Genomic DNA, 27,532 nt, shown 5'->3' on the forward strand with positions numbered 1-27,532 from the left:
GGACTATTTACTAACCACTCATTTACATCCATTTTCTATTTGAGGCAGCTTATCAATATGTAACTTCATAGCAGGTCAGGCACCATCTTTGGAGAGAGAATCTCAATTCTGATGACAGGTCATCAACCAGAAATGTTAACTCTATTTTTCGCTCTCTAGAGGTATTACCTGAATTGCTCTGTTTTTCCAGCAATTTATATTCTTGTTTCAGATTTCCAGCAGCTTTCATATTTTGCTTTGGAGCTGGGACTACATAACTATGTTTTGAAATACTAATCTTTGAAGCTGAAGAAAGATGTGTGTAGACAGCATACATCATTTCTCTATACAGTGTAAGCACTAGAACTGCCCACAGTCACATTTTTCAGTTCACTATCTTCCTGAACTTCAATCAGATCTTAAAATAAGATTGCAATTACAATAAGCACATGTAGGGTTTTGTACATTACTAACTAAGTCAAAATAGAATTTAACACTTAAGCTAGCATGAAGCAGTTTTTGTAAACACTAGAAGGCCCCGTGTTCATAAATTAGATTTCAAGACTAAAGATAGAATCCTTATAATGCAGAAAGAGAACGTTCAACCTACAAGCCTGGACCAACAACAATCACACCCCAGCTCTATCCCTGTAACCCCACACATTTTCCCTGCTAGTTTCCCTGACACTAAGGGGCAATTTAGCACAGTCAATCAACCTAACCTGCACATCTTTAGAGTGTGGGAGGAATCTGGAACACCCAGAGAAAATCCATGCAGACATGGAAGAACATGCAAACTCCACATAGACTGTCTCGAAGCCGCAAGTGAACCTAGGTCCCTGGTGCTGTGAAGCAGCAGCGCTAACCACTCTGCCACTGTGCAGCCCTAATATTGTTGGTTGAGTAGAAAAAAGATGCAAGCGGAGAATAGAGCACATCTTAGGCATGACAGGAAGAGGAGACTACATTGTTTCATAAAGATTTATCTTGAACAGGACTCCCTATGATTTTTCCCCTAGATAATATCATATCCAATCATGGCATAAGAGTATAAAGCTGTTTCACAACATAATACAATTTCTGAACATTCTTAGGTGCTCAGTTCCAATTTAGAACCCATTTGAGAATGAAAATAAAGCTGGAAATTCAGACATGATTAAAAAGATTGTTATTATCCATTTGTAACAAGTATGACAGATATTAGAAGCAAGATGTTCCAAAATAATTTTCAAACCAGCTTGATTACTATGAAAAGCATCATGTATTCAAAACATCTTGCAGAAAAGGATTTGCAAATATCAGTTTATACAGTTTGAACACCATTGATAAGAAAGTCTTCTGTAGAATTTATGATTTCCAAAAATTTGGGTTTTGGGACAATCTTCGGTGAAAATTCTCATACCTAAGGGATGGAAAACAAGAGAAGCACGCATGATTAATAGCATAATTAACTGTGCAAAATAAACATTAAAACAATTAAGATATTGGTTTTCTTGGTGTATCTACTGAAATTAGTATGCAAATTTGTGATCCCCATTTGGTTTATCTCTTCCTTTTAGATCCATCAAATATAAAAAGTGACCAAAATATATTGTTCTTTGAGGTAAGATGGGTGGGGGAGATGGTGGAGAAAGAACATTTATGGAACACAAATATAATGAATAAAAAACAGAACGTAGAACAGTACAGCACCATACAGGCCCTTCAGTCCTCGATGTACTGAGCTACGTCCAAATCCAATATATTTTTGGTATCTCTTTCTCAGGAAGTTTATGTAGGATGCACATGCTCATAAATATTGAGGGTACAATTAGTTTAACTGAAGAAAAATATTTTACTTTCAAAAATACACAAAAGAGAAAATTAGGCCACAAGAAGCTGCAGCTCTGCTTCTTATAAAATGGGTCCAAAAGGATTATTTACTATATTTCAAACTTTGACAATTTTCCCCAAAAATGATTTGCTAAAGATCCAGAGGCTAATAAAATAACCAATGATCAAAACCTCCAATTAGCACAATGGTTAGTATTACCATGTGAATCAGCAGAAAACACATGTCACAGAGCCCCAGTTAACATCAGAACAATGGAATAGTTTTAAAATTTTGAATTGGCTTGGTGCAAACAGATTAAGGCAGGGGAAAAAATTGATAAAAGAATGCATATTAATTTAAGTAAATGGACCCTTGAAAACTTCCTAAAATCAAAGTGTGTAGGGTTTGATTTCTTATTGAAGCAGGTGACTAAAACAAAATAACATCCCAAGCCAAATCCTTCAGTTGCTGCTTCATGAATTTAGAGTGAAATCCAGAATAGTTACACAATGTAGCAGAATAAAGAACCCCGTGTTCTAGTAAAATTGAAATTAAAAAGACTTATAGCTCAACTGGTAAGTGAGCAGCTGATCCAACAAAGTCAGGTGTCCTAGAGAAATCCAGAAACTACATGGTAGCACCACAAGCATATGGGACCATAACATTTATGGAACACAAATATAATGAATAAAAAACAGAACATAGAACAGTACAGCACCGTACAGGCCCTTCAGTCCTCAATGTTGTACTGAGCCACATCCAAACCCAAGATCAAGCTATCTCACTCCCTATCATTCTGGTGCGCTCCAATTGCCTATCCAATAACCGCTTGAAAGTTCCTAAGTGTCTGACTCCACTGTCACAGCAGGCAGTGCATTCCACACCCCAACCACTCTGAGTAAAGAATTTACCTCGGACTTATCTCCTATATCTCCCACCATGAACCTTATAGTTATGCTCCCTAGTAACAGCTACATCCACTTGAAATAGTCTCTGCACGTCCACTATCCATCCCCCTCATCATCTTATAAACCTCTATTAAGTCACCTCTCATCCTCCTCCACTCTAAAAAGGAAAGCCCCAGTTCCCTCAACCTTTTCTCATAAGGCTATCCTCCAACCAGGCAGCATCCTGGTAAATCTCCTCTGCACTCTCTCCAATGCTTCCACATCCTTCTTATAGTGAGATGACCAGAACTGCACACAATATTCGAAATGTGGTCTCACCAAGGTCCAGTATAGTTGCAGCATAACCCCACAGTTCTTAAACTCAAACCCCCATTAATAAATGCTAACACTCTATAAGCCTTCTTCACAGTTCTATCCACTTGAGTGGCAACCTTCAGAGATCTGTGGATATGAACCCCAAGATCTCTCTGCTCCTCCACATTCCTCAGAACCCTGCCGTTGACCCTGTAATCTGCATTCAAGTTTGTCCTACCAAAATGAATCACTTATCAGGGTTAAACTCCATTTGCCACTTTTCTGCCCAGCTCTGCATCCTATCAATGTCTCTTTGCAGCCTACAAGAGCCCTCCACCTCATCCAATACGCCACCAATCTTGGTGTCATCAGCAAATTTACTAACCCACCCTTCAGCCCCTCTTCCAAGTCATTGATAAAAATCACAAATAGCAGAGGACCCAGCACTCATCTCTGTGGTACACTGCTGGTAACTGGCCTCCAGTCTGAAAACTTTCCCCCCTCCACTACCCTCTGGCTTCTATGAGACAGCCAGTTACTTATCCAATCGGCCAAATTTCCTTCTATCCCTCACCTCCTTACTTTCTTCATGAGCCTACCATGGGGAACCTTATCAAACGCATTACTAAAATCCACGTATACGACATCAACTGCTCTAGCTTTGTCTGCACAGTTACCTTCTCAAAGAATTCAATCAAAAATTTGAGAGACAGGACTTGCCTCTCACAAAATCATGCTGGCTATCCCAGATTAAACTGCATCTTTCCAAATGGTCATAAATCCCATCTCTCATGACCCTTTCCCTTAACTTACTGACCACCGAAGTAAGATTAACTGGCCTATAATTACTAGGGTCATTCCTATTTCCTTTCTTGAAGAGAGGAACAACATTTGCCACTCTCCAGTCCTCTGGCACAACCCTGTGGACAGTGAGGACCCAAAGTTAAAGGCTCCGCAATCTCATCCCTTGCCTCCCAAAGTATCCTAGGATGTATGCCATCTGGCCCCGTGGACTTATCGAACCGCGGGTTTTTCAAAATTGCTCATACATATTCCCTCAGAACATCTACCTCCTCCATCCTATTAGCCTGTATCTCACACTCAGTCAAAAACATGGCCCTCTCCTTAGTGAGCATTGAAGTATTCATTCAACGTCTCACCTAACTCCATGCAAGTTCCCATTACTATCCTTGACTGGCCCTAACCTCACCCTGGTCATTCTTTTATTTCTCAAGAATAAAAAGCCTTGATTTTCCTTCATCCAACCCGCCAAGGCCTTCTCATGCCCCCTTCTAGCTCTCCTAAGCCCTTTTTTTAAACTCATTCCTATTTACCTTGTAACCCTCAAGCTACCCAACTGAACCTTGTTTGTTCATCCTTACATACGCTTCCTTTTTCCTCTTGACAAGACATTCAACCTCCTTTGTAAATCATGGTTCCCTCACTTGGACATTTCCTCCCTGCCTGCCAGGAACATACCTATCAAGGACACACAGTATTTGTTCCTTGAAAAAGCTCCACTTTTCATTTGTGCCCATACCTGACAGTTTCTGTTCCCATCTTATGCTCTATATCTTAAAACTCTGGTCTTGTTTGTACTGACCAGGGGCATGGGGACATCACATCTTATAATCAGACATATCCAAATTAAAATCAATATGAAATTCATGTGGCAATCTCATCCAGATCAAGAGGCAGGCAATCTCGTGCTTCATCCACTGGTCAGCAAAAGCTTCCAGCAACCTGAAAGTATTCCATTGTCACTCTGGCACTTACTAAAGCTCTAAAAGTAAAAAAAAAGCAGCTGAGAATACCTGCTCAAAAATTCTAAAATGGGTTGGATTGCTGTCTGCTTATTTACCCAAGGCAAGAGCAGAACCACCAAGCAGTTTTCTGGCCTGTTCTCCGAGCTAACTAAAAACAACGCGATTAGCAAGAAATGTAGCAAGAAGTTCAAAAGGAGCAGTAACAAATAGGAACAGCAAACTCTGGCAATACACATTTGCATAGATGTCAGAGGTTAGCTATAACACAACACACAGCCAGAACCTCCATAAAGCAGCATAAATATTTATTAAAGTGCCATGTAACTCTCTCTGGTTCAGGTTCCCAAAAAGAGACAGGGAGAATCCCAAAATACATCAGAAGGCTTTGTAATAGTTGACTTTGACAATCTGGCTGAACTTGCCACCAGGAAGGTATCCTGGCAGAAGATGAAGTGAGATTTTGCATGAAAGTACAGCAAAAATAATTATAAGAGCTCTTTCCATGTAGAGTGGATTGGTATTCTAGTACTCTCAACACAGTTCTAGTCCAGAGAATTTTAGGGCAACTGAGCAGTTAAAGACTCTGTCTGACTCATCATTGAGAATGGGTAGCTACACTTCCTTAATTATGCTACTAGCAGGAACAATATTTTTAAGCATAAAACTGGTTCCATCCAAAGCAGCATAAAGATTGTGCAAAATAAAAGTTCATGGTGTAGGGGATGACCTATAGGGAGACATGGATACATACAAGATCAGCCAGCTAACAGGAAACAGATTAGGCATAAATGGGTCTTTTTGGTTGGCACAATATAAGTGGCGTGCCACAGGGATCAGTGCTGAGGCCCCAACCTTTTGCAACTTATATAAATGACTTGGATGAAGGGACTGATGATATGGTTGCTAAAATTTGCTGAAAACAAAAATAAGTAGGAAAGTATACTTCAAAGAGAACAAAAAGGGACTACAAAGGACACGCCTGAGTTAAATGATTGGGCAAAGATCTGGCAAATGGAATATATTGGGCAAACATGACATTCTTTATTTCGGCAGGAAGAATAAAAGAAAGCTTATTCTCTAAATGGTGAGATTCAGAGGAATCTAGATATCCTAGTGCATGAATCACAAATGCCAATGTGCAGACACAATAAGTAATTCAAAAAGCTAACAAAATATTATTATTTTATTATTATGAGGGGAATTAATTACACAAGTAGGGACGTTATGTTTCAGTTGTACAGGGCATTAGTCAGACCACATCTGGAATACTGTTTACAATATTGGTCACCATATTTAAGGAAGAGCGTAAATATGTTGAAAACAGTTCAGAAAAGGTTTACTAGACTAATTTCAGGTTGTCTTATGAAGAATGGTTGAATAGTTTAGGCTTGTATCCACAGGCATTGAGAAGAGTAAGGTGCAACTTGACGAAAGTCTAAGATCCTGAAGGATTTTGACAGAGTGATTGTGAAGAGGATCATTCCTCCTGTGGGAGAATCTAGAACTAAGGGATATTGCTTAAAAGTAAAATAAAAAAGTAAACATTCTGAAATCAAAGCATAAATGGAAGAAGATTTGAATTCTGGAAAAACAATCAAGTCAGTAGGACTGTCTAATAGCTCAACTTAAATTAAAAAAAGCAAACTCAGTCATCCAGTCAAGTAAAGGTCCTAGGTTAAAAAAAGAGTCAAAGTCCCAGATAAACAATGCTAGCTTGAGAAAAGAAATCAGCCTGCATGCACAAAATAATTAATGGAAAACACAAAGTACAGTTAATAGTTTTTTTATTCTTCAGAATAATTTTTAAAATATTGTTTCAATGATATAATCTAGGGTGACTGTAGACACAGTGAAGCTGTTATAAACATAACTTGAAATAACTTTTCCAAGATTGATTGCAAATATGGTCATTTCCAGTTTTTTTTTAAACTGGGTGTTCAGTGAAATAAATAGTACAGTCAAAGAACAATTTTCTAAATAACTATTTTCGGTGAGTTCCATATATCGAGCAAATGTACAACTCAAAGGGGACATTAGAATTTCAAACATGCGAATATATTTTTCAGTTCCTCCCAACCCATCAAAAATTTAAACTTTACAAAGTTCAAACTTCTGATAGGTAGCTGCTTCCGGTGTTAAAAAAATATAAAGTAACCAGTAATGAAAACAAAGTTTTAAATTAAGCACAGATACAAATGACATCAGTATTGAGAGGGGATATATCCGAGGGTCTGCCCACTGAGTCTATATGGGTTGAAAGGAGAAATAAGAAGGGGGAAATCACTGATAGGATTATACTATAGGCCCCCAAATAGTCGGCAGGAAATTGAGGAGCAAATATGTAAGGAGATTACAGATAGCTCCAAGAAAAATAGGGTTGTAATAGTAGAGGATTTTAACTTTCCCAACATTGACTGGGACAGCCATAGTATTAAGAGGTTTGGATGGAGAGAAATTTGTTGTGTACTCAGGAGGAATTTCTCATTCAGTATGTGAATGGTCCGACTAGAGAGGGAGCAAAACTTTATCTTCACTTGGGCAACAGGGAAGGGTAGGTGACAGGAGTGTTAGTGAGGGGTCACTTTGGGACCAGTGACTATAATTACATTTTTAAGATAGTTGTGAGGAATGCATAGAATAGCAGAGTCGGTACAGTACAGAAGGACGCCCATCAAGTCTGTACCGACCACAATCCCACCCAATCCCTATTCTCATAACTCCATGTATTTATTCTGCTAATCCCCAACACTAAGCATCAATTTATTATGGCCAATCTAACCCGTACATCTTTGAACTGTGGGAGGAAACCCATGGGGGAGAACGTGCAAACTCCATAGAAACAGTGACCCGAGGCCAGAATTGAACCTGGGATCCTGGCAGTGTCAGACATTGTGCCACCCCAGAAGTTAAAATTCTAAATTGGAGCAAGGCCAATTTTGATGGTATCAGTCAGGAACTTTCAACAGTTAATTGGGGGAAGTCTGTGGAAAGGCAAAAAAGACAAGTGGTAAGTGAGAGGCTTTCAAAAAAGTGTGTTAACCAGGGTTCAGGGTAAGCACATTCTTCTTAGAGAGAAGGGCAAGGCTGGTAGAAATAGTGAACTCTGGCTGACTCAAGACACTGAGGCTGTGGTCAAGAAGGAGGCATATGACATGCATAGGCAGCTGGGATCAAACAAATCCCTTAAAAGAGTACAGGGGGTGGAGAAGTAGAGTTGAGAGAAATCAAAGGCAGAAAGGGGACACGAGATTGGATTCTCCTTTGCCTTATCTGCCAAAACAAAGAGCTTCTACAAGTACAAAAAAGGGCAAAAGAGTAACTAGGGAGAGAGTAGGGCCTCTTAAGGATCAACAAGGTCATCTATGTGCAGATCCACAAGAGATGGGTGAGATCCTAAGTGAATATTTCTCAACTTTGGATGTTAGGAGATTTGGAAATAGTGATGTCTTGAGGAATGTACATACAACAGAGAAGGTGATGCTGGAAGTCTTAAGGCGCATCAAGGCAGACAAATCCCCAGGACCTGATTAAGTGTCTTCCAGGACACTGTGGGAGGCTAGGGAGGAAATTGCAGGTCCCCTCACAGAGATATCTGAATCATCACAGGTGAGGTGCCTGAAGAGTGGAGGGTGGCAAATGTTGTGCCTTTAAGAAAGGCTGCAGGGAAAAGCCTGGGAACTACAGGCCAGTGAGCCTCATCTGTAATGGGAGGTTGTTAGAAGGCATTTTGGAGAGACAGTATCTACAGGCAGTTCGAGATGCAAGGATTGATTAGAGACAGTCAGCACGGCTTTGAGAGTGGAAAATCATGTCTCGCAAATTTGATTTGAGCTTTTTGAAAGGGTAACTAAGAAAGTAGATGAGAGCAGTGCAGTTCATGTTGTCTACATGGTCTTTAGCAAAGCCTTTGACAAGGTACCACATGGTAGCTTGTTGCATAAGGTTAAATCTCAGGATCCAGGGTGAGGTAGCTAAAAGGATACAAAATGGGCTTGATGACATAAGCCAGAGGGTGGTTGTAGAGGGTTGTTTTTCAAACTAGAGGCCTTTGACCAGTGGTGTGCCTCAGGGATCAGTGCTGGATCCACTGTTATTTGTTATTCATATTAATGATTTGGATGGGAATTTAGGGGGCATGGTTAGTAAGTTTGCAGATGACACCAAGATCGGTGGCATAGTGGACAGTGATGTGGAGATGCTGGCATTGGACTGGGGTAAGCACAGTCTCACAACGCAGGTTAAAGTCCAACAGGTTTATTTGGTAGCACAAGCTTTCGGAGCATTGCTCCTTCTTCAGGTGAGTGAAGAGTTGTATTCACAAATAGGGCATACACAGACTCAATTTACAAGATAATGGTTGTAATAGGAGTCTTTACTGGTAATCAAGTCTTTACCGGTACAAACAATCAAGTGGAGAGAAGGTTAAGCACAGGTTAAAGAGGTGTGAATTGTCTCAAGCCAGAACAGTAAATGAGATTATGCAAGCCCAGGCAAGTCATGGGAGTTACAGATATTGTGTCATGAACCCAAGATCCCGGTTGATGCCACCCTCATGTGTGCAGGACTTGGCTATCAGTGTCTGCTCAGCGATTCTGCGTTGTCGTGTGTCATGAAGGCCACCTTGGAGAACGCTCACCTGAAGATCAGAGGCTGAATGCCCTTTTCTGCTGAAGTGTTCCCCAACAGAAAGTGAACACTCCTGCCTGGTGATTGTTGAGTAGATAGTGAAGAAGGTTATCTAGGATTCCAATGGGATCTTGATCAATTGGGCCAGTAGGCTGACGAATGGCAGATGGAGCTCAATTTAGACAAACGCAAGGTGGTGCATTTTGTTAGATCAAACCAGAGCAGGACTTACTCAGTTAATGGTCAGGCGTTGGGGAGAGTTACAGAAGAAATAGATCTAGGGGTGCAGGTTCATAGCTCCTTGAAAGTGGAGTCATACATAGACAGAATAGTGAAGGCGGCATTCGGCATGTTTCATTGGTTCAGAATACTGAATACAGGAGTTGGACTTCAGTTTTGTTGAAGTTGTACAAGACATTGGTAAGGCCATACTTGGAATATTGTGTACAGTTCTGGTCACCCTATTATAGAAAAGATATTATTAAACTAGAAAGAGTGCAGGTAAGATTTACTAGGATGGGACTTGATGGTGTGAGTTATAAGGAGAGGCTGGGACTTTTTTTCTCTGGAGCATAGGAGGCTCAGGAGTGATCTTAGAGGCCTATAAAATAATGAGGGGCATAGATCAGCTAGATAATCAATATCCTTTCCCAAAGCTAGTGGAGTCTGAAACTAGGGGGCATAGGTTTAAGATGAGAGGGGCAAGATACAAAAAAGGGTCCAGAAGGTCAATTTTTTCCACAGGGCATGGTGAGTGTCTGGAACAAACTGCCAGAGGCAGTAGTAGAGGCAAGTACAATTTTGTCTTTTAAAAAGCGTTTAGACTGTTACATGGGTACAGAGGGATATGGGCCAAACATGGGCGATTGGGACTGGCTTGGGAGCTAAGAAGAGGAGCAGCATGAACAAGTTGGGCCAAAGGGCCTGTTTCCATGCTGTAAACCTATGATTTTTTGACTCTATCATGAGATCTGAGACCTTTCCCAGAACTAAATTCAAATCAAGGGGTGTACACCAAGAAAATTAACTGCTCGTACTTGCTGCACATAGATATAACACAGATTTATATTTACCATTTCAAGACAATACTTGCTGGGATAAACATCTCAGACGGGTTTGGGATCATCTGAGCCTGAGTCAGTGCAAATGATGTTGAAAAGTTATAGAAATTGTCTAGCATCTTCTGTGTAAACTGAAAGTACAAGAAACTTATAATTAGTTATAAGATATTCACACCATAGCATTACTCATTTTATATGCAACTACAAGAAAGATACCAAGGAGGAGGAAAAAAATGCAGCAACCCAGAGGTATGAATGACAAATGTTCAAATTTGGTTGCGGATTAAAATGACATATTTTGGAAAAAGTTACTTCCATAAGAAAAAACAGACACTTTAAGCTGTGAACTTTTACAATTGTGCATGCTAGCCGATTTTCAAAGTAGCATTTGTATTACTATACAGAAAACATGAATCACAGTTTAGGATCATGTCACTGAAAGAGCTTGGACATGAGTTATGTTAAGATGTACTTTACAGAAAAACCATATAAAAAGGATTTAACTTTCCAAAACAACTCCATGCTGTATTTTAGATCTGTACACAAACTTATGATAATTACAAAAGGAAATGAAAAGCTGTTTTTCCTCAGAAAACTGAAAACTCAAACCCTGGCTAATAGTTACCCTTCAATCACCATCACAAAACAGGTTATTTGGCCTTTATCATTTCACCATTTATAGGAGTTTGCCGTGAGCAAATTGGATGCTGCAACTATTACATTACAGAGATTACACTTCAAAAGTATTTCACTGGTTGTGCTCTGGGATTGTGAAAGATCCTTTATAAAGTCTTTTTTATTTTATTAAAATGTCTGGCTATTCAGAAATAATTGGAGAAACGATATTTTGTAGAAACTATGATAGAATGGAAAGAATACCCCAGATACCACCACCATCCCCCAGGATATGTCCTGTCTCACTGATAGGGCAGGCCCATCAGAGGTGACAGCACATTGATCTACAGTCTGAAGGCAGTTCCCCAGTGAGTCCCCAATATTGACTCCAGAACCCATAAAATCTCATGACATCAGGTCAAACATGGGCTGGTAACCATCTACTGCTACCCCCATTCCCCAGCAATGAATCAGTACATGACTGAACACCACTTTTCACTGAGGATCACAAGGGCATAGGATGAAGTTGTCCATCACCAAGAGTGGCTTGGTAACACCACTAGTGACAATTGTTAGGGTGGGTTTATGACAGATAGTGAGAGAGCCAAAATGACAGAAAAACCTACTTGACCTCATCCTTAATCTGTCACAGGTGCATTTGTTTTAGAGGCATAGATCTCGTACAGATCTAACGACTGAAAACCAGGCATCCATGAAGCACTGCGGGCCATTAGCAGCAGAAATCCTTACAACCACAATCTGCAACCTCATTACCCTGCATATCCTTGACTCTACCATTACCATCAAGCCAAAGGATCAACTCTGGTTGAATAAAACATGCACAAAGGTCTGCCAAGAGCAACATCAGCACACCTCACAAAAATGAGGCAATCTGGTTAAGCAACAACATAGGACTACTTACATGTCAAACGGTGTGAACAGCATGAATCAGGGCTAAGCAATCCTACAACCAACAGATCAAATCCAAGCTCAGTAGTCCTGCCACCTCCTGTCATGAGTGGAGGAGGACAAATAATTGGAAGAGGCTCCATAAATATCCCTATCCTCAACAATGGGGAAGCCCTGCATACCATCAGTGCAAGAACAAAGTTGAAGCATTTGCAACCATCTTCAACTAAAAGTGCCGAGTGAATGATTCATCTTGGTCTCCAGCATGAGATTCTAATCTCCAGCTAAATCAATTCACTGCACATATATCAAGAAACTCGTGAAGAAACTGGATATTGCAAAGGCAATGGGCTGTAACAACACTTGCAGCATGGCACTTATATGACAACTCTAATTGTGTCATTGTGCATGTAAAGCACCCTTCAAAATTCTTTACAAAGTTATACTATCTCCTACCCACTTTCTGCATTTGTGCAAATTTGTGACATTTTAATGTCACCATGCCAGTGACACTCCTTTTCCTCAAAGGAAGATCCTTTAACAAAAGGTACTCACTGGGTTAGTAGCTAAAGAGACTAACAGATGTCTAGGCACTTCACAGGCTATCACTTCAACGGGCAATAAAAGGCGCATAAGAAAATTTGTTTGCCCTTTTGAATTTTTTTTTATTGTAACTAATATTAGCTTTACTTGGGCAGCACATTGACACAGTGGTTAGCCCTGCTACCTCACAGTGCCAAAGACCCGGTGTTGATTCCATTCTTGAGTGACTGTTAAGTTTGCAAGTTCTCCTCACATCTATATTGGTTTTCTCCAGGTGCTCCGGATTCCTTTCACAGTCCAATGACGTGTAGATTAACCATGGTAAACGAGCAGGGATAAGATGGAGATTGGGCCTGGGTAAGATGCTCTTTGAGAGTTGGTGCAGACTTGATGGGCCAAATGGCCTCCTCCTGCATTGTAGGGATTCTATGGTACTTAAGCAAATTTTCTCACATTATAAATCCTGTCCAGCCAGAGGCAACAGATTAAGGAAAAAACGTTAATACATTAGAGATCACAAACATGAAGATTCAAGCTTACAAATGTGATGCTGTTATGGTGGCTAACTTCAAACTATACACTAGCAAGTTTCTTAAATTATAATGCAGAATCAACATCCCAGGATACAAGTTACAATCAACAAAACTGGCAACCAGAGCCTTTTTCTGATATGAGAAATCCTGATCTAATATTTTCAAAATGCTACATGTTATGGAATGATGAAGAACATTCACATTCAAAAAGTGTGTTAGCTATTGTACTTACCTGTGTAAATGAATCAACTGTTGATACAGCTGCACTTGCTACTGGAGTTTGTTGTGTCAATAGTTCTACAGGTTCCACAGAGATTCCTATTTGAGCAACAGATTGAGTTTGTGCAATATTCATCATTCCAAAAGGATGCTGGCCAGCTTCCTCTGCAAGGAGATATACAATTCTATTAATATATAATTATTAAAAATCCAGATCAATGTAATGTATACTCTGCAAAATGTAAAGTCTAGAGAAATAGAACAGTAACACAATGAATTACTTGAAGCTAAAATGAAAAAAAACACAGAATTAACACGTTACTTGTATATCACTGTGCAGTGAGAATTTGTTTAAAACGTACAACATACTTTTGATCTTTGATTGAGGTATAAGAAAAAAATGCAGTAGAGTTTTATTGGGAGAAATTATTTGAAAAAACACATATTTGACAGTCAATGCCAATGTTGAATTTTATCCATTCCAGATGAATTTGACAACATATCAATATAACTTAAATTTTAAAAATTTTCAGGGTCGCAACTTTGCTGAGTTCCGACAATGATTAATAGAAATGTATTAATCAATCTTATATATGACCTTATACTTTAAGTGCTTCAGTACACATCAAATTTTGGACCTTAAGAAATGCTACGAGCATATCAAGGTGAGGTCCAGTCAGAAATACAACAGTGAACAATCTGGGAACCCAAGCTAGCAAGTATTTTTTTTTAAGCAGGAAGGTGTGCAAAAATACATACTACAGTTCCTTGCTCCATCCATACATCACCACCACTGGCTGAACAAAAATATATGAGTAAGATTACACATTTCAATCAGTAGATTAATGGAGGAACGATTCTAATATTAGAAATTCCATCATCAATTATGTATTTTTTAAATTAAGCCAACAGTTCAATAGAAGTTTTATTTTTATGTAAAAGTGAACTAATGCACAGTATAATTCTTGGTACTCCAGGGAAAAAGACATTTGTTTGTGCAGAAATAAACCATACAGTTCCAGAAGATTTCAGGTCTGTACCAAAACAGTAGGACTCACTACCTCCCCACAACTTGAAATTGGCTATCCACCAGCAAAACAGCCCAACTCATTCCAAAAGAAAAGACATTTGAGCAAGGTGCTGGAGGAAGGCTGGTGTCCATGTTACCACAACCCAGTAGTCAGCAATTCAGAACATAAGAAGAAAGTGAAAATCCTGCAGTAGCAAAAGGAAATCATGATGTCAGATGTTATGATGTTATGATACCAGCCATCACACTGTTTTGTTCCATTCACAATTTCTCCAACTGGGGAGCAGGTGATGCCAACTCAGCAAGATCCAGAGAACATACAGGTTGAGGCTCATCAGTAGGAAGAACAGTCACACAGATAATGACCATCACCAATAACAGAAAGCTCAGCAATATTTCAGTGGCACCAGGTCTGGGGGTCACCACTGACCAGAAGCTGAACTAGGCCAGCCATATTAACGCAACAGCTACACCAGCATGTACTCTGCAAAATGCAACTTCTCTCCTGATGCTTTAAAATCTTCACCATCTAGAAGATTCAGGCCAGATATGTAATAGGTTGCTGACCATTCATATGGATGACTGCAATTTCAACAAGTCAAGAAACTAGACACTCTCCAAGATGGAGCAATCCACAGTACTTAATGAATATCCCCACACTGCACTTAGGCTGTACGTGCAATCCACATGGTGCACATAACAACTGACTATAGTTACTTCTGTAGTTCCTCCACTGTGATCTCTACTAGCAAGAAGGACAAGAGCACTGATGTTCTGGATGCACAATTATCTTCAGTGCCTCCAAGTTGTACATGGGCTGGTCAGAATACGGAACTTCCTGTCTAATACCATTATCAAAAAGACTAATGTTTCAAGAAAGTCCACCAACACCTAAGCAAAACAAAGGTAAAGCATTAAATATAGCCTTGCCAACATCATTCACATCCTTAGAACAAATGTATACATTTTTAAACTCCATTGGATAGGCAAAAAGGTTGAACTGGAGTTCAATAATTCCAATAGCCAAAGTGCAACTAGAAAGAATGGAGGGATATAAAACAAGGTAGATAAGATACATTAGCCACTGCTACCTAATCTGTCAAAAATAGAGGTAGATGTTCAAGAAAACATAAATGGACAACCCTTTCAAGTACTTCCATAATGTATGCTTAAATATCTGGTACTGACCTTTGATAGGGTACTGATAACCTGTCAGGGAAACATGATAGTGCATTCTATTTTCATTTTTGACAAACAGGAATGAAGGCAAGAGCATGATCACATTATCTCAATTTTAAGCCAAAATATTAATTTAAAATATCCAACAGAAAAATATACTGGAAGTTACAAATTATAAGACTGAGCAAGTTTTATTTTCCATTTGGCAGAGTGACCTAGGGGAAACAATGACAAACTTTTCTGGATGATCCAAATGAATTCTGGGATAGAGGTGAATCTCAGTAACCTTGGTGTTCAAGATGCTCACCTTATATGTCAATTAAAGATCAGATATACAGAGATATATAATCATAAGCATTAAGAAACTATAAAAGTGTTACAATGTTTATCACAGTATCAACACTTGTTGAATAGCATGTACACTTACTAGCATTTAGAGTAACAAGTGTAGTCAACATAACATGTATTTGCTCGTCTAAGCAAACAGCCCATGCAGTAAAGGTTCTTAAGTCATCAAAAACAGCATTAGAGTTTTACAGTGGTTGAACAAAAATCTAAACCAAGATGTACTATCAAACCATTCCTTTGAAGATCTAATTTTAGATGAACAGTGAAGTGGAATACTGTCACTCCAAATTCTTTGCAACTGTTAACTGGGATAAAATATACTTTTCTGCAACAGTGATGGGTCAGTTTGATGGCTTTGATCATGTAGTACATCTCCCTGAAGAAAGCAACATATCCTTTTAACTATCACATTTCAATCACAGTTGGCCAATCAGTACTAGTGTAACAGATTTCAGCAAATTTGGAAGAACGTTGCATTATTTTAAGTTCATTACACAAAAAGTCCAATCAATTCAGTTGTAATAAATGTTAGGTCAGTTCAATGGCAGCATTCTTACAGGAATCAAAAGGTTATGAGCTAAAGCCTACACTATCTGAAAACATAATCTAGCCCAATATTTCAGGCAAATACTAAGGAAATGCTGATCCTTTGAGACGATTTGTTAAATGGAGATCTTCTCTTTTCAAGTGGATAGGAAAGGATCCATGACACGACTTGGAAAAGAGCAGGGGACTTCAGGCTAACATTTACCGATGTCCATTTGCCGACAACACCAATATGTTTATTGGACTAGCTGTGTACAAAACAGCTGCTGTATTTGCCTGCGTAAATGAAACTACAACTCAGAAGTAATTAATTGGTTGTAAAGTATTGCCAGATGTACCAAGAATATCTATATAGTTGGTTTTTTTCCCCCTCTCTTTATTAGTATGTCACTCCAATGAGCAGCCACCTTCTACTTACCTGCCTTTAACTTTGATATTTTGAAGATGGCACTAGGTTTTTCATTAGTAATGAATCCCAGCAACTGCCAAACTGGCATTCCATTCTTGTCAGGATATGAGAAATACACAGATCCTCCTGTTCCTACAGGGAATGGTGTTGTCCCCAGCATAAAGACCACCACGTGATTGACATTCTCATAATCAGGAAGGTTAAATACAAATTTCCCCTCTGCAACTGGTTGTGCATCTGTCTGCACCTGGGCAAGGGAGAAAAACCCTATTAGTGCACACAGAATACAAGAAGCAGAAGCCTGAGATATATTCCAACAATTTCACAACAGCAGAAAAGAAAATAGCATTAACGAGATGGAGACACACAAAAGGAATTACAGAAAAAATACAAATTTTCTTTTCCATTTTGTTCAAAAGCAAAGCCACGAGACATCAACTGAGAGTTTCCTGTTCTCACAATGTTTACAATTTGGGCTGTTTCTTTATTTTCCTTGATGATAGTAAGCAAGTTGACATTTTTAATATGCATTGTAATGTCTCATTACTTAGTATTACACATGATTTATACCACAGAAACAAGCTAACAGATGTCTGCTCCACCCAAGCTTCCATTATCAATCTATCCTGGTCTTTCTCCTTCCTGTGTTTAGCCATCTTTCCTCTTTAATACATTTATGCTATCCATCTCAACTAATCTACAGGATAGCAAATTCTACATTCTACCCAGCACTATCAACCCAGCAAAAGCCATCCTTACTAACATCTAGGACTTGTGCCAAAATCGAGAGCACTGTCCTACGGACTAATTAAGCCTGACAGTCAATTCACCAAATCATGTCACAGAACTACCATCCCTAGGCAAGACCTGTCCCATCAGCAGAAGACACCCACCTCTACAATCAGGAGAGAACCTCCCTGGAAGTCCACAATGTTGACTCCAGGCCCCTTGAATTCTCATGCCAACAGATCAAACAGACAAGGGAAGCTTCTGTTGATTACCACTTACCACCTTCCACGCCCTGCCCCACAGCTTGACTCATGAGTACTCCATCATGGTGAACACCAACTGGAAGAATCAGTGAGGACAACACGGATAGAAAATGTACTCTGGATGGAGAACTACAATGTTCATAAGAAAAAGCTCAGCAGTGCTACTAAAGATCAAGCCCTAACGTGCATAACTGCTAGGCTGGACCTGGTGATGAGGAATTCAACAATGAAAAACCTACTTGACTTCATCCTCACCAACCTACCTGCTACAAAGATGTATCTGTCCATGTAGATTGGGGGCGCAGATTGGTTGGTAGGACAGCTGAGGAACAATGGAGGATTTTTGAGGAGATCTTTTTCGGTACTCAGCACAAATATAATCCAGTGGTAAAGAAGGACTGTAGGAGAAGGGATAACCAGCCGTGGTTATCAAAGGAAATGAAGGCGAGTATTAAATTAAAAGCTGACGCGTTCAGAGCGGCTAAAAATAGTGGGTGATTAGAATAAAAATCAACAAAGAATGACTAAGAAGGTGATAAAGAAAGGAAAGATAGAGTATGAAGCTAAACCAGCACTAAATATAAAAAAGGACAGTAAAAGTTTTTACAAATATATAAAGAGGAGGAGGCTGGCTAGAGTGAATGTTGGACTCTTGGAGGATGAGGGGGGGATTTAGCGGTGGGCGATGAGGAAATGGCTGGGGCTTTAAATAAGTTTTTTGCCTCGGTCTTCACAGAGGAGGGCACAAATAGTTTGCCGGATATTAAAGAAAGAAGGATGGTAGAAGTTGAGGGCCTGAATGCGATTACTGTCACTAGAGAGGTAGTGCTTGATAGACTAATGGGACTGAAGGTGGACAAGTCCCCAGGACCGGATGGAATGCATCCCAGGGTTCTAAAAGAAATGGCAGAGGTGACAGTGGATGCCTTAGTGATCATTTATCAAAATTCGCTGGACTCCAGGGAAGTGCCGGAAGATTGGAATACGGCTAATGTTACGCCGTTGTTTAAAAAAAGGTAGCAGACAAAAGGCAGAGAATTATAGGCCGGTTAGTTTAACGTCTGTAGTTGGAAAAATGCTAGAATCTGTCATCAAAGAAGAAATAGCGAGGCACCTAGAAAATAATGGTTTGATCGAGCAGACACAACACGGATTCGTGAAGGGGAAGTCGTGTTTGACAAATTTATTGGACTTCTATGAGGATGTGACTAGTGAGGTAGACAGAGGGGAACCGGTGGATGTGGTGTTTTTAGATTTCCAGAAGGCGTTTGATAAGGTGCCTCACAAAAGGTTGCTACAGAAGGTTAAGGTGCACGGAGTTGGGGGTAAGGTGTTAGCGTGGATAGAGGTTTGGCTGTCTAATAGGAAGCAGAGTGTTGGTATCAACGGGTGCTATTCTGGTTGGCGGTTGGTGACTAGTGGAGTGACGCAGGGATCGGTGCTGGGGCCTCAACTATTTACCATTTATATAGATGATCTGGAGGAGGGGGCTGAGTGTAGGGTGACAAAATTTGCTGATGACACGAAGATGAGTGGAAAAGCAAATTGCGTGGAGGGTGTGGAAAGTCTGCAGAGAGATCTGGATAGGCTGAGGGAGTAGGCGAGGAACTGGCAGATGGAGTACAATGTTAGCAAGTGTGAGGTTATCCACTTTGGCAGAAATAATAGTAGGAGGGATTATTATTTAAAGGGCAAAAAGCTGCAGCATGCTACGGTGCAGAGGGACCTGGGGGTCCTTGTGCACAAGTTGCAAAAACCCAGTCTGCAGGCGCAGCAGGTGATCAAAAGGCGAATGGAATGTTGGCCTTTATAGCAAGGGGGATAGAATATAAAAGTAGGGAGGTCTTGCTGCAACTGTACAGGGTACTGGTGAGGCCGCAGCTGGAGTACTGTGTGCAGTTTTGGTCGCCACACTTGTGGAAGGATATATTGGCCTTGGAGGGAGTGCAGAGGAGGTTCACTAGGCTGACACTGGAGATGAGGGGGTTGGCCTATGAAGAGAGACTAAATAGACTGGGTCTGTACTTGTTGGAGTTTAGAAGGATGAGGGGGGATCTTATAGAGACGTATAAGATACTGAAGGGGATGGATAGGGTAGAGGTAGAGAGATTTTTCCTGCTTAGAAAGGATAGCAGGACTAGAGGACACAGCCTTGGTGGTGGTGGTGGGGCAGTTTAGATCAGAGTTGAGGAGGAACTTCTTCACTCAAAGGGTGGTGAATCTCTGGAATTCTCTGCCTGTTGAAGTGGTGGATACTACCTCGCTAAATATATTTAAGTCACGGGTAGATGGGTTTCTGACAGACAGGGGAATTAAGGGTTATGGGGAGAGAGCAGGAAAGTGGAACTGATCCACTTCAGATCAGCCATGATCGTATTGATTGGTGGGGCTGGCTCGAAGGGCTAGATGGCCTACTCCTGTTCCTATTTCTTATGTTCTTATGGCAGATTGGTAGAAGTGATCATCATACAGCCTTAGTGGAGACAAAAGTCCCACCTTCAGACTGAACATTCCTCTGTTGTGTGGCATTACCATTGTGCCAAATGGAATGACTTAGGTCTAGCAACTTTGAACTTGTATAATGTTTGAAATGCTGCTTGAAACTTGTACATATGATGCACTAAGTGTAATTCTACCAAGATATACAAGATACTTGGGCCGTCAGCAATGCAAATGTATTCACCCAGGAGCTGTAACCTCATGGCCCAGCATATTCCCCACTCTACAATTATGATTAAGCTGGGACATCAACCTAGGTGTAACAAAGATTGCAGAAGGGGATGCCAGGAACAGTGTCAGGCATACCTACAAATGAGGTGTCAACCTGTTGAAGCTACAATATGGGGTACTTGCATGCGAAATAGCAGAAATGGCATGATCGACAGAGCTAAAATGATTCCACAAACAACAAACAGATCTGCAATCCTGCCACATCCAGTAACGCATGGTGATGGACAATTAAGCAATTACCCAGAAAAGACTCCAATATCCCCATCCTCAAATGGGGGAGTCTGCAAAAGACAAGGATGAAGTATTTGCAACCATCTTCAGCCAGAAGTGCATAGTGAATGAGCCATCTCAAACTCCTCCTGAGGCCTCCAACACCACAAATGCCACCTTCAGCCAACTTAATTTATCCTATTGATATCAAGAAATGGCTTTAAGTACTGGATGCAGCAAAGGCTGTGAGCCCTGACAATATACCAGCAGTACTGAAGACTTGGGCTCCAGAAGTAGCTGTACCCTAATCCAAGCTGTTCCTGTACAGCTACAACACTGGCACCTACCTGACAATGTGAAACAATGTCCAGGAATGTCTGGTACACAAAAAAGCAGAAAAAAATCCAACCCAGCCAATTACCACACTATTACTTTTTGGGGGGGGGGGGGGTGGTGGTGGTGTCATTGTTCACTGATGATCGCACAACATTCAGTACTATTTGCGACTCCTCAGATAACAAGGTTGTCTGTATCCATATGCAGGAAGAATGAACAACTTTCAGTCTTAGGCTGATAAGTTGCAAGTAACATTCACACAACTCAACAGCCAGGCAGTGATCATCTCCAATAAGATTCTAACCATTTCTCTTTGACATTCAATGGCATTACCACTGCTGAACCCCCCATTGTCAGTATCCCGGGGGCTACTATTCACCAGAAAGTGAACTGGAACAGCCATATAAATACTGAGGCTACAAGAGAAGGTAGAGGCTGGAAATTCTGAAGCAGTTGACAAACCTGATTCCCTGAAGCTTGTCTACCATCGACAAGACAAAAGTCAGGATTGTGACAGAATATTCTCTACTTTCCTGGATGAGTGCAGCTCCAATAATATTCAAGATGCTTGACACCATTCAGGACAAAGCAGACCACTTGACTGACACCCCATCCACCAATTGAAACATTCATCCCATTCACCACCAATGCATCAGGGCAGTGGAGTGTACCATATTCAAGATGCATTGCAGCAACACATCCAGCATACTTCAACAGCATTTTCCAAACTTGCAACCCCTCCCACATAGAAGGCAAAAGGAAGTAGATGCATGAGAATATCCCCACTGCAAGTTCTTTCCAAGACAGAGACCATTCTGACTTAGAATTCTTTCATTGTTCCTTCACTGTTGCTGGGTTTAAATCTTAGGAATTTCCTTCTGAACAGAACTGATTGCATAACTTTGAATTTGAAGGTCACTCACTCACCCAGTTTGTCAGGCACTGTGCAGACCATTTCCTGAACAGTGAGCACAAAGAGATTCGGATGGAAGCATCTCGAACTTGTTCTCGACTCTTAACTCCATCACTCCATCTAATTAGTGGACATGGGCATGTTGTCAGCCAGACAGCTGTCCAAGTGGTGGCCGATGTGCTTAGTAAACTCCTTGTTGTCGGAATTACTGATCCAGGTAATTAATTATTTAAAAAATTGGTTGAAATTTTGACTTAATATGGTTCATGCGGTTCAGTGAATAAAATATTGTTGAACTAGCATCAAATTTTACCTGTTGAAATCTTAAACTTTTAATTCTTTCTTGCTTAAACTGATCATGAAACATGTTGAGCATTTTGGATTTCTCTAATGAGGATGATTTGAGCAAACTAACACAGCATAAGTGGTGCAAAAAGCATTTGTTCCAAACAATGCTGCTTGAATATGTGCCACTCTACTCAACCAGCAAAACTACAGTTTTCTCCATCTGAGATGTCAGGTGCTTTTTAAATATCTTAAATATCCTACCTGGAATTCCATTCCACCTTTTATATAAGGAAGCTCCCTATCTACCTGTTTGAAACTGTATCGGTGTCCCAATTGAAACAGTTTAATTTACAAATAAGATTGGATTTAAAGTTTTTAAAGTTTAAAATTCTATTAAAAGTAGGCTTACATTAACACTGCAATGAAGTTACAGTGAAAATCCCCTAGTCGCCACACTCTGGCACCTGTTCGGGTACACCAAGGGAGAATTTAGCATGGCCATCTCATTGAGACGTATAAGATGATGAATGGGATGGATAGGATAGAGGTGGAGAGACTCTTCCTGCTCAAAAAAGACAGTAGGACTAGGGGGCACAGCCTCAAGATAAAGGGGGGGCGGTTTAGAACGGAGTTGAGGAGGAACTTCTTCACTCAAAGGGTGGTGAATCTCTGGAATTCTCTGCCCGTTGAAGTGGTGGAGGCTGCCTCGCTAAATATTTTTAAGAAGCGGGTTGATGGGTTCTTGATAAGAGAGGGGATTAAGGGTTATGGGGAGAGGGCGGGTAAGTGGAACTGAGCCACAACAGATCAGCCATGATCTTATTGAATGGCGGGGCAGGCTCGAAGGGCTAGATGGCCTACTCCTGCTCCTATTTCTTATGTTCTTATGTTCTTATCTACACGACATGGACTGCAGCAGAACAAGAAGCACCATCTTCTGAATTAGGGGTGGGCAAACAATGCCCACATCCCATGAAAGAACAATAGATGGTTTGGTCTAACCAAGATTTTAAATAAGTTAACCTGCATCTTTGTTTTTGAACTTTATCCCTCTAGAATTGAACTTCAGTGATTGATTTGCATTTGTTAACCTGCATGGCCATTTTTAATAATTTATAATCAATATCCTTTTACACATTCTACCACATTTGGACTCTAATTTTCCAAGGAAGAAATCATTAGTACTTATACCAAAATGCACCACTTCACTCTTACCTATATTGAAATTGTTTTGTTATTTACACACCAAGTTTACAAACCCAGGTTTATTAGTGCCTTGTATTTGTCAAGTCTTCCTCAGCACTAACTATACACCAAACACTGACCACCCCACCCATTAATTTGGTGTCATCAGCAACGTTTTAATGTTGCATTATTTCCATGATTTACATGATTAATGTAATCATTAATGCTATTGATAATAGCAGCTCCAATTCTTCTACAACACCATTTCCAATCTTCTGTCAAAAATCTGCCATCAACCCAGGAAGCAGCATCAGTTATTAGGTCACTTTCCATAGAAAGGAAAAAAATCCTGCAGGTGTTAGTGGTTGATTTTGTGTATTTGTTTTATTTGCATAACACGTAGGAACTTCCAAGTGATTGCAACAAGACTTAGCCATTATGTACCCTTTGAAACCACTAACAGTGCATCAATGTTGTCTCTATGGATTTCCAGAAGACAATAAAAACGTATGGCATTAAAGGTGACCTTATAATATTGTTAGAAATCAGTTGGGGTACAGGTGATAAAAAGTAGGGATAAACTGGGGAGCACAGTCTCAAAATAAGGGGTGGGCCATTTAGGACTGAGGTCAGGAAGAATTTCTTCCCTCAGCGGGTGGTGAATCTTTGAAATTCTCTGCCTCAGACAGCTGTGAAGGTAGTATTGAAGATGATCAGCAATGATCTCACTGAATGACAGAGAGGACCTGAAGAGCTGAATGGCCTATTTGTACTCTATTTCTTCTTATAAAGGGAATGTAACAAAATGGTGTTTCCCAGAGATCAATATTGGACCTTAGTTTTCACCATTTGTAAGGAAAAGAAAGTTGTCTGTTCAAATTTCCATATGGCACAAACTTAGGGGGCACAGTAAGTTCCATAGATGGGAGCTGAAAGTTACAAAGACCACAAATAAAGTGGGAACAATTGTGTCAGTTCCCAATATGGCGAAGGGTAAGATTTGTCTTTCCTGCATCCAAAATAGACAAAAAATATTTTCTTACTAGAGAAACTATTAGGAATTAAGACATTTAGGTGTCAATGCACTGCTCAATGTTAGTGGTCTGCTAACAAAAGCAATAAAAATATCTAATGGAACACTATCCTTTATCTCAAGTGGCTTGGTGTAGATAAGTGGGCAAATTATGTTTCAATTGCTCACTGATGAGACCTCTTCTGGAGAACTGCATATAGTTTTGAGCACTACACTTCAAGATGTACTGGCCTCGGAAGGCAGACAACACAAATTATGAAATAAGTTATACAGGACCAGTTCCATAAATTTGTCTTGTCTGGCTTCAATTTAGAAGATTGAGGGTTGATTCAATTGAGATGTTTACAATGTCAAAACAATCAACTGAGGAAAAATAGAACCCCCCCTGCCCAAAACCCCACACTGGTTGAGGAATCCAGAACTTGGGAGGCAACCTCTGCCTCCAATAAGAACATAAGAAATAGGAGCAGGAGTAGGCCAACTAGCCCTTCGAGCCTGCCCCGCCATTCAATAAGATCATGGCTGATCTGTCGTGGCTCAGTTCCACATTCCTGCCCTCTCCCCATAACCCTTAATCCCCTCTCTTATCAAAAACCCATCAACCCGCGTCTTAAAAATATTTAGCGAGGTAGCTTCCACCACTTCAACGGGCAGAGAATTCCAGAGATTCACCACCCTTTGAGTGAAGAAGTTCCTTCTCAACTCTGTTCTAAACCACCCCCCCTTTATCTTGAGGCTGTGCCCCCTAGTCCTACTATCCTTTCTGAGCAGGAAGAGTCTCTCCACCTCTATCCTATCCATCCCATTCATCATCTTATACGTCTCAATGAGATCTACCCTCATTCTTCTAAACTCTAACAAGTACAAGCCTAATTTAGTCAGCCTCTCCTCATAGCTCAACCCCCTCAACTCCGGCATCAGCCTAGTAAACCTCCTCTGCACTCCCTCCAATCTAGAAAACAAATCCAGGTATTTTGTAATGTTAATGGTGCAAGTTGTAGCTAATCAATACCTTGATGCTGATTTGTGTATTTGTTCAGATTCTGTGAAGTTTTAATCTCCATGAAAGTTGCGTTTTCATCATAAAATCATTTATGTCTGGTAGTTATATGGGTCTTATTTTTCTATGGGTAGACAAAAATTCTTAAGTACTGAGAGGAGAGAAACATTACTGATTATACAGGGATGTATTTTTTTTCAAAAATAGTAGTGCATTGAACTAAATGTTTATAAGCTCGGTCAACCTATTTTATAGAATTTTAGATTAAGGTTGATACATCTGCTAATTCTCAGACAAAGCTGTAAAACCAGGCTAAAAAGTGAAAGTCAACTATAAGAAAATCTGAAAGCAAACACCAACTGCATTTAAAGCACCTTAAACTGAAAAAAATCCAAAACCATGTCACAGAAACATAACCAAAACAAAAGCTGAAGTAAACAAAATCAGAGTAAAATCTTGGTCAGAGGTAGGGTTTAAATTGTGTGTTAAAGAAAAGGTGAACAGGCAAAGAGGTTTGAGAAGGGAATTTCAGAGCTCATGGCTGAAGAGATATTTACCAAAGGGGAGGTGAAAGAAAGTGGTGACACACAAGAGCTCCTCCAATGCATGTCCAATTTGGATCACTCCACCACTGGTAGCTGTTCATTCCCAAACTTCTCTGGTTCCTTACCACCCCCTCCCTTCTTAAAACACTCCTTAAAGTCTATCTCTAACTAAACTTTTTAAGCAACTGTCCTAATATTTCTTGACGTGGCTAGGTATCCAATTATGTTTAACTATGCTCCTGAGGAGCACTTTGGGACATCTGCTTTGCTGAAGACACTTAAATATATAAGCTGTTGTTATTGAGATGAAACTCATGGACAGGATGTGCTTAGAATGTAGGAGAGATGGGAAAGAAGCTAAGGAAAGAAGCTTAGGAAAGATCCTCACAGATAAAAGGAAAAGGGACTGTAGCAGATGACCTGAGAGATGGTTTCACTCATACTAACAAAGAAGTCCTTGAGCTCAACTAAACAGAAAACGTTGGAGAAATTCAGCAGGTCTAGCAACATTTGTGGTGAAACAACGTTTCAAGTCCATATGACTTAGATCTAAGCTCGTTAAACTTGTTGGAGGACAGGATGAAGGCTACATGGAAGGCGAATTTAAGGGAACACTTCTGTTGAGTGAAAGACACGTGTTAGTTTTGCATTCCGGTATGATTCTGACTGGATGTTATTGACAGAAGAGAGGACATCACACTCGTGTTTAATGGAATAGTCAGATATATCCTCGTGGATGGCAAAACGAGACACTCAAATCTGCACCATATGACTTGAGCACAAAGAATGGGAACGGCAAGAGACCTAATGAAACTGATTTTTAAACATTCAAAGTCTATGTTTTTTTAAATATTGTCTCTGCCTTAAATGTATAGGTAATTTCATAACCAAAAGTAAACACTCCACAAGCACTAAAGTTAAGCATTTCTTAAAAATTCACAGAGTTAAACAGAATTGAAATCAATTATAAAAGCAAAACACTGCCAATGCTGGAAATCTAAAATATCAGAAACTGCTGGAAACAGGCAGATGAGTGAGTAGTCAGATGGGCGAAGTACTGCCAGCATTTTTTTTGCTTTATATTGAAGTCAATTGATCCTTTTTCTTCAAAGTACAACTTTCACTCACCGCTACTTCCAATGATAACTTTTCGCAGACCCCTCACTCTCAGCTCCCATACTGGTTTGAAATAAACTATGAAATCCCCCATTTTGCCGATGAGGTGAGAGAGGCAAATGTTTGAATCAAAATGAACTTACCAATCGACCCGCAACCAGGCATCCGAACATTGTCTCACCAAACACACCTCCCCTTTCTGATCAGAATGCAACTCTCACCAATGTCTGACATGTCAGTCTCTCCGCCGCCGCCGCCCCTCACCGAGCGGCCCAGAAGCTTCTGGAAGCCTCAATGCGCCGCCGCCAGAGACTGCCCGCCCTCCGACCTTTCACCCGGAAGAAGTTGGCCGATCTCGGTATCACGGAGATGTCGAATCCTGAAGGCGCTCTCAGAACTTCTTTTA

General features: G+C 40.3%; 1 protein-coding gene across 1 annotated transcript; it reads right to left on the bottom strand.

Moving 5' to 3' along the window:
* Nucleotides 1-1,130: 1,130 nt before the first annotated feature.
* hikeshi (heat shock protein nuclear import factor hikeshi) lies at nt 1,131-27,442 on the bottom strand. Its single transcript, XM_080197028.1, has 5 exons — nt 27,270-27,442; nt 16,788-17,025; nt 13,280-13,431; nt 10,460-10,578; nt 1,131-1,381 (listed from the first exon to the last, which is right to left on the bottom strand). The coding sequence occupies exons 1-5, from the start codon at nt 27,297-27,299 to the stop codon at nt 1,327-1,329; spliced, it is 594 nt and encodes a 197-aa protein (XP_080053154.1). The 5' UTR covers nt 27,300-27,442; the 3' UTR covers nt 1,131-1,326.
* Nucleotides 27,443-27,532: the final 90 nt, after the last annotated feature.

The sequence above is a fragment of the Carcharhinus amblyrhynchos genome, chromosome 10 (assembly GCF_965287045.1).
Source record: "Carcharhinus amblyrhynchos chromosome 10, sCarAmb.v2.hapA, whole genome shotgun sequence".
Classification (NCBI taxonomy): Eukaryota; Metazoa; Chordata; class Chondrichthyes; order Carcharhiniformes; family Carcharhinidae; genus Carcharhinus; species Carcharhinus amblyrhynchos.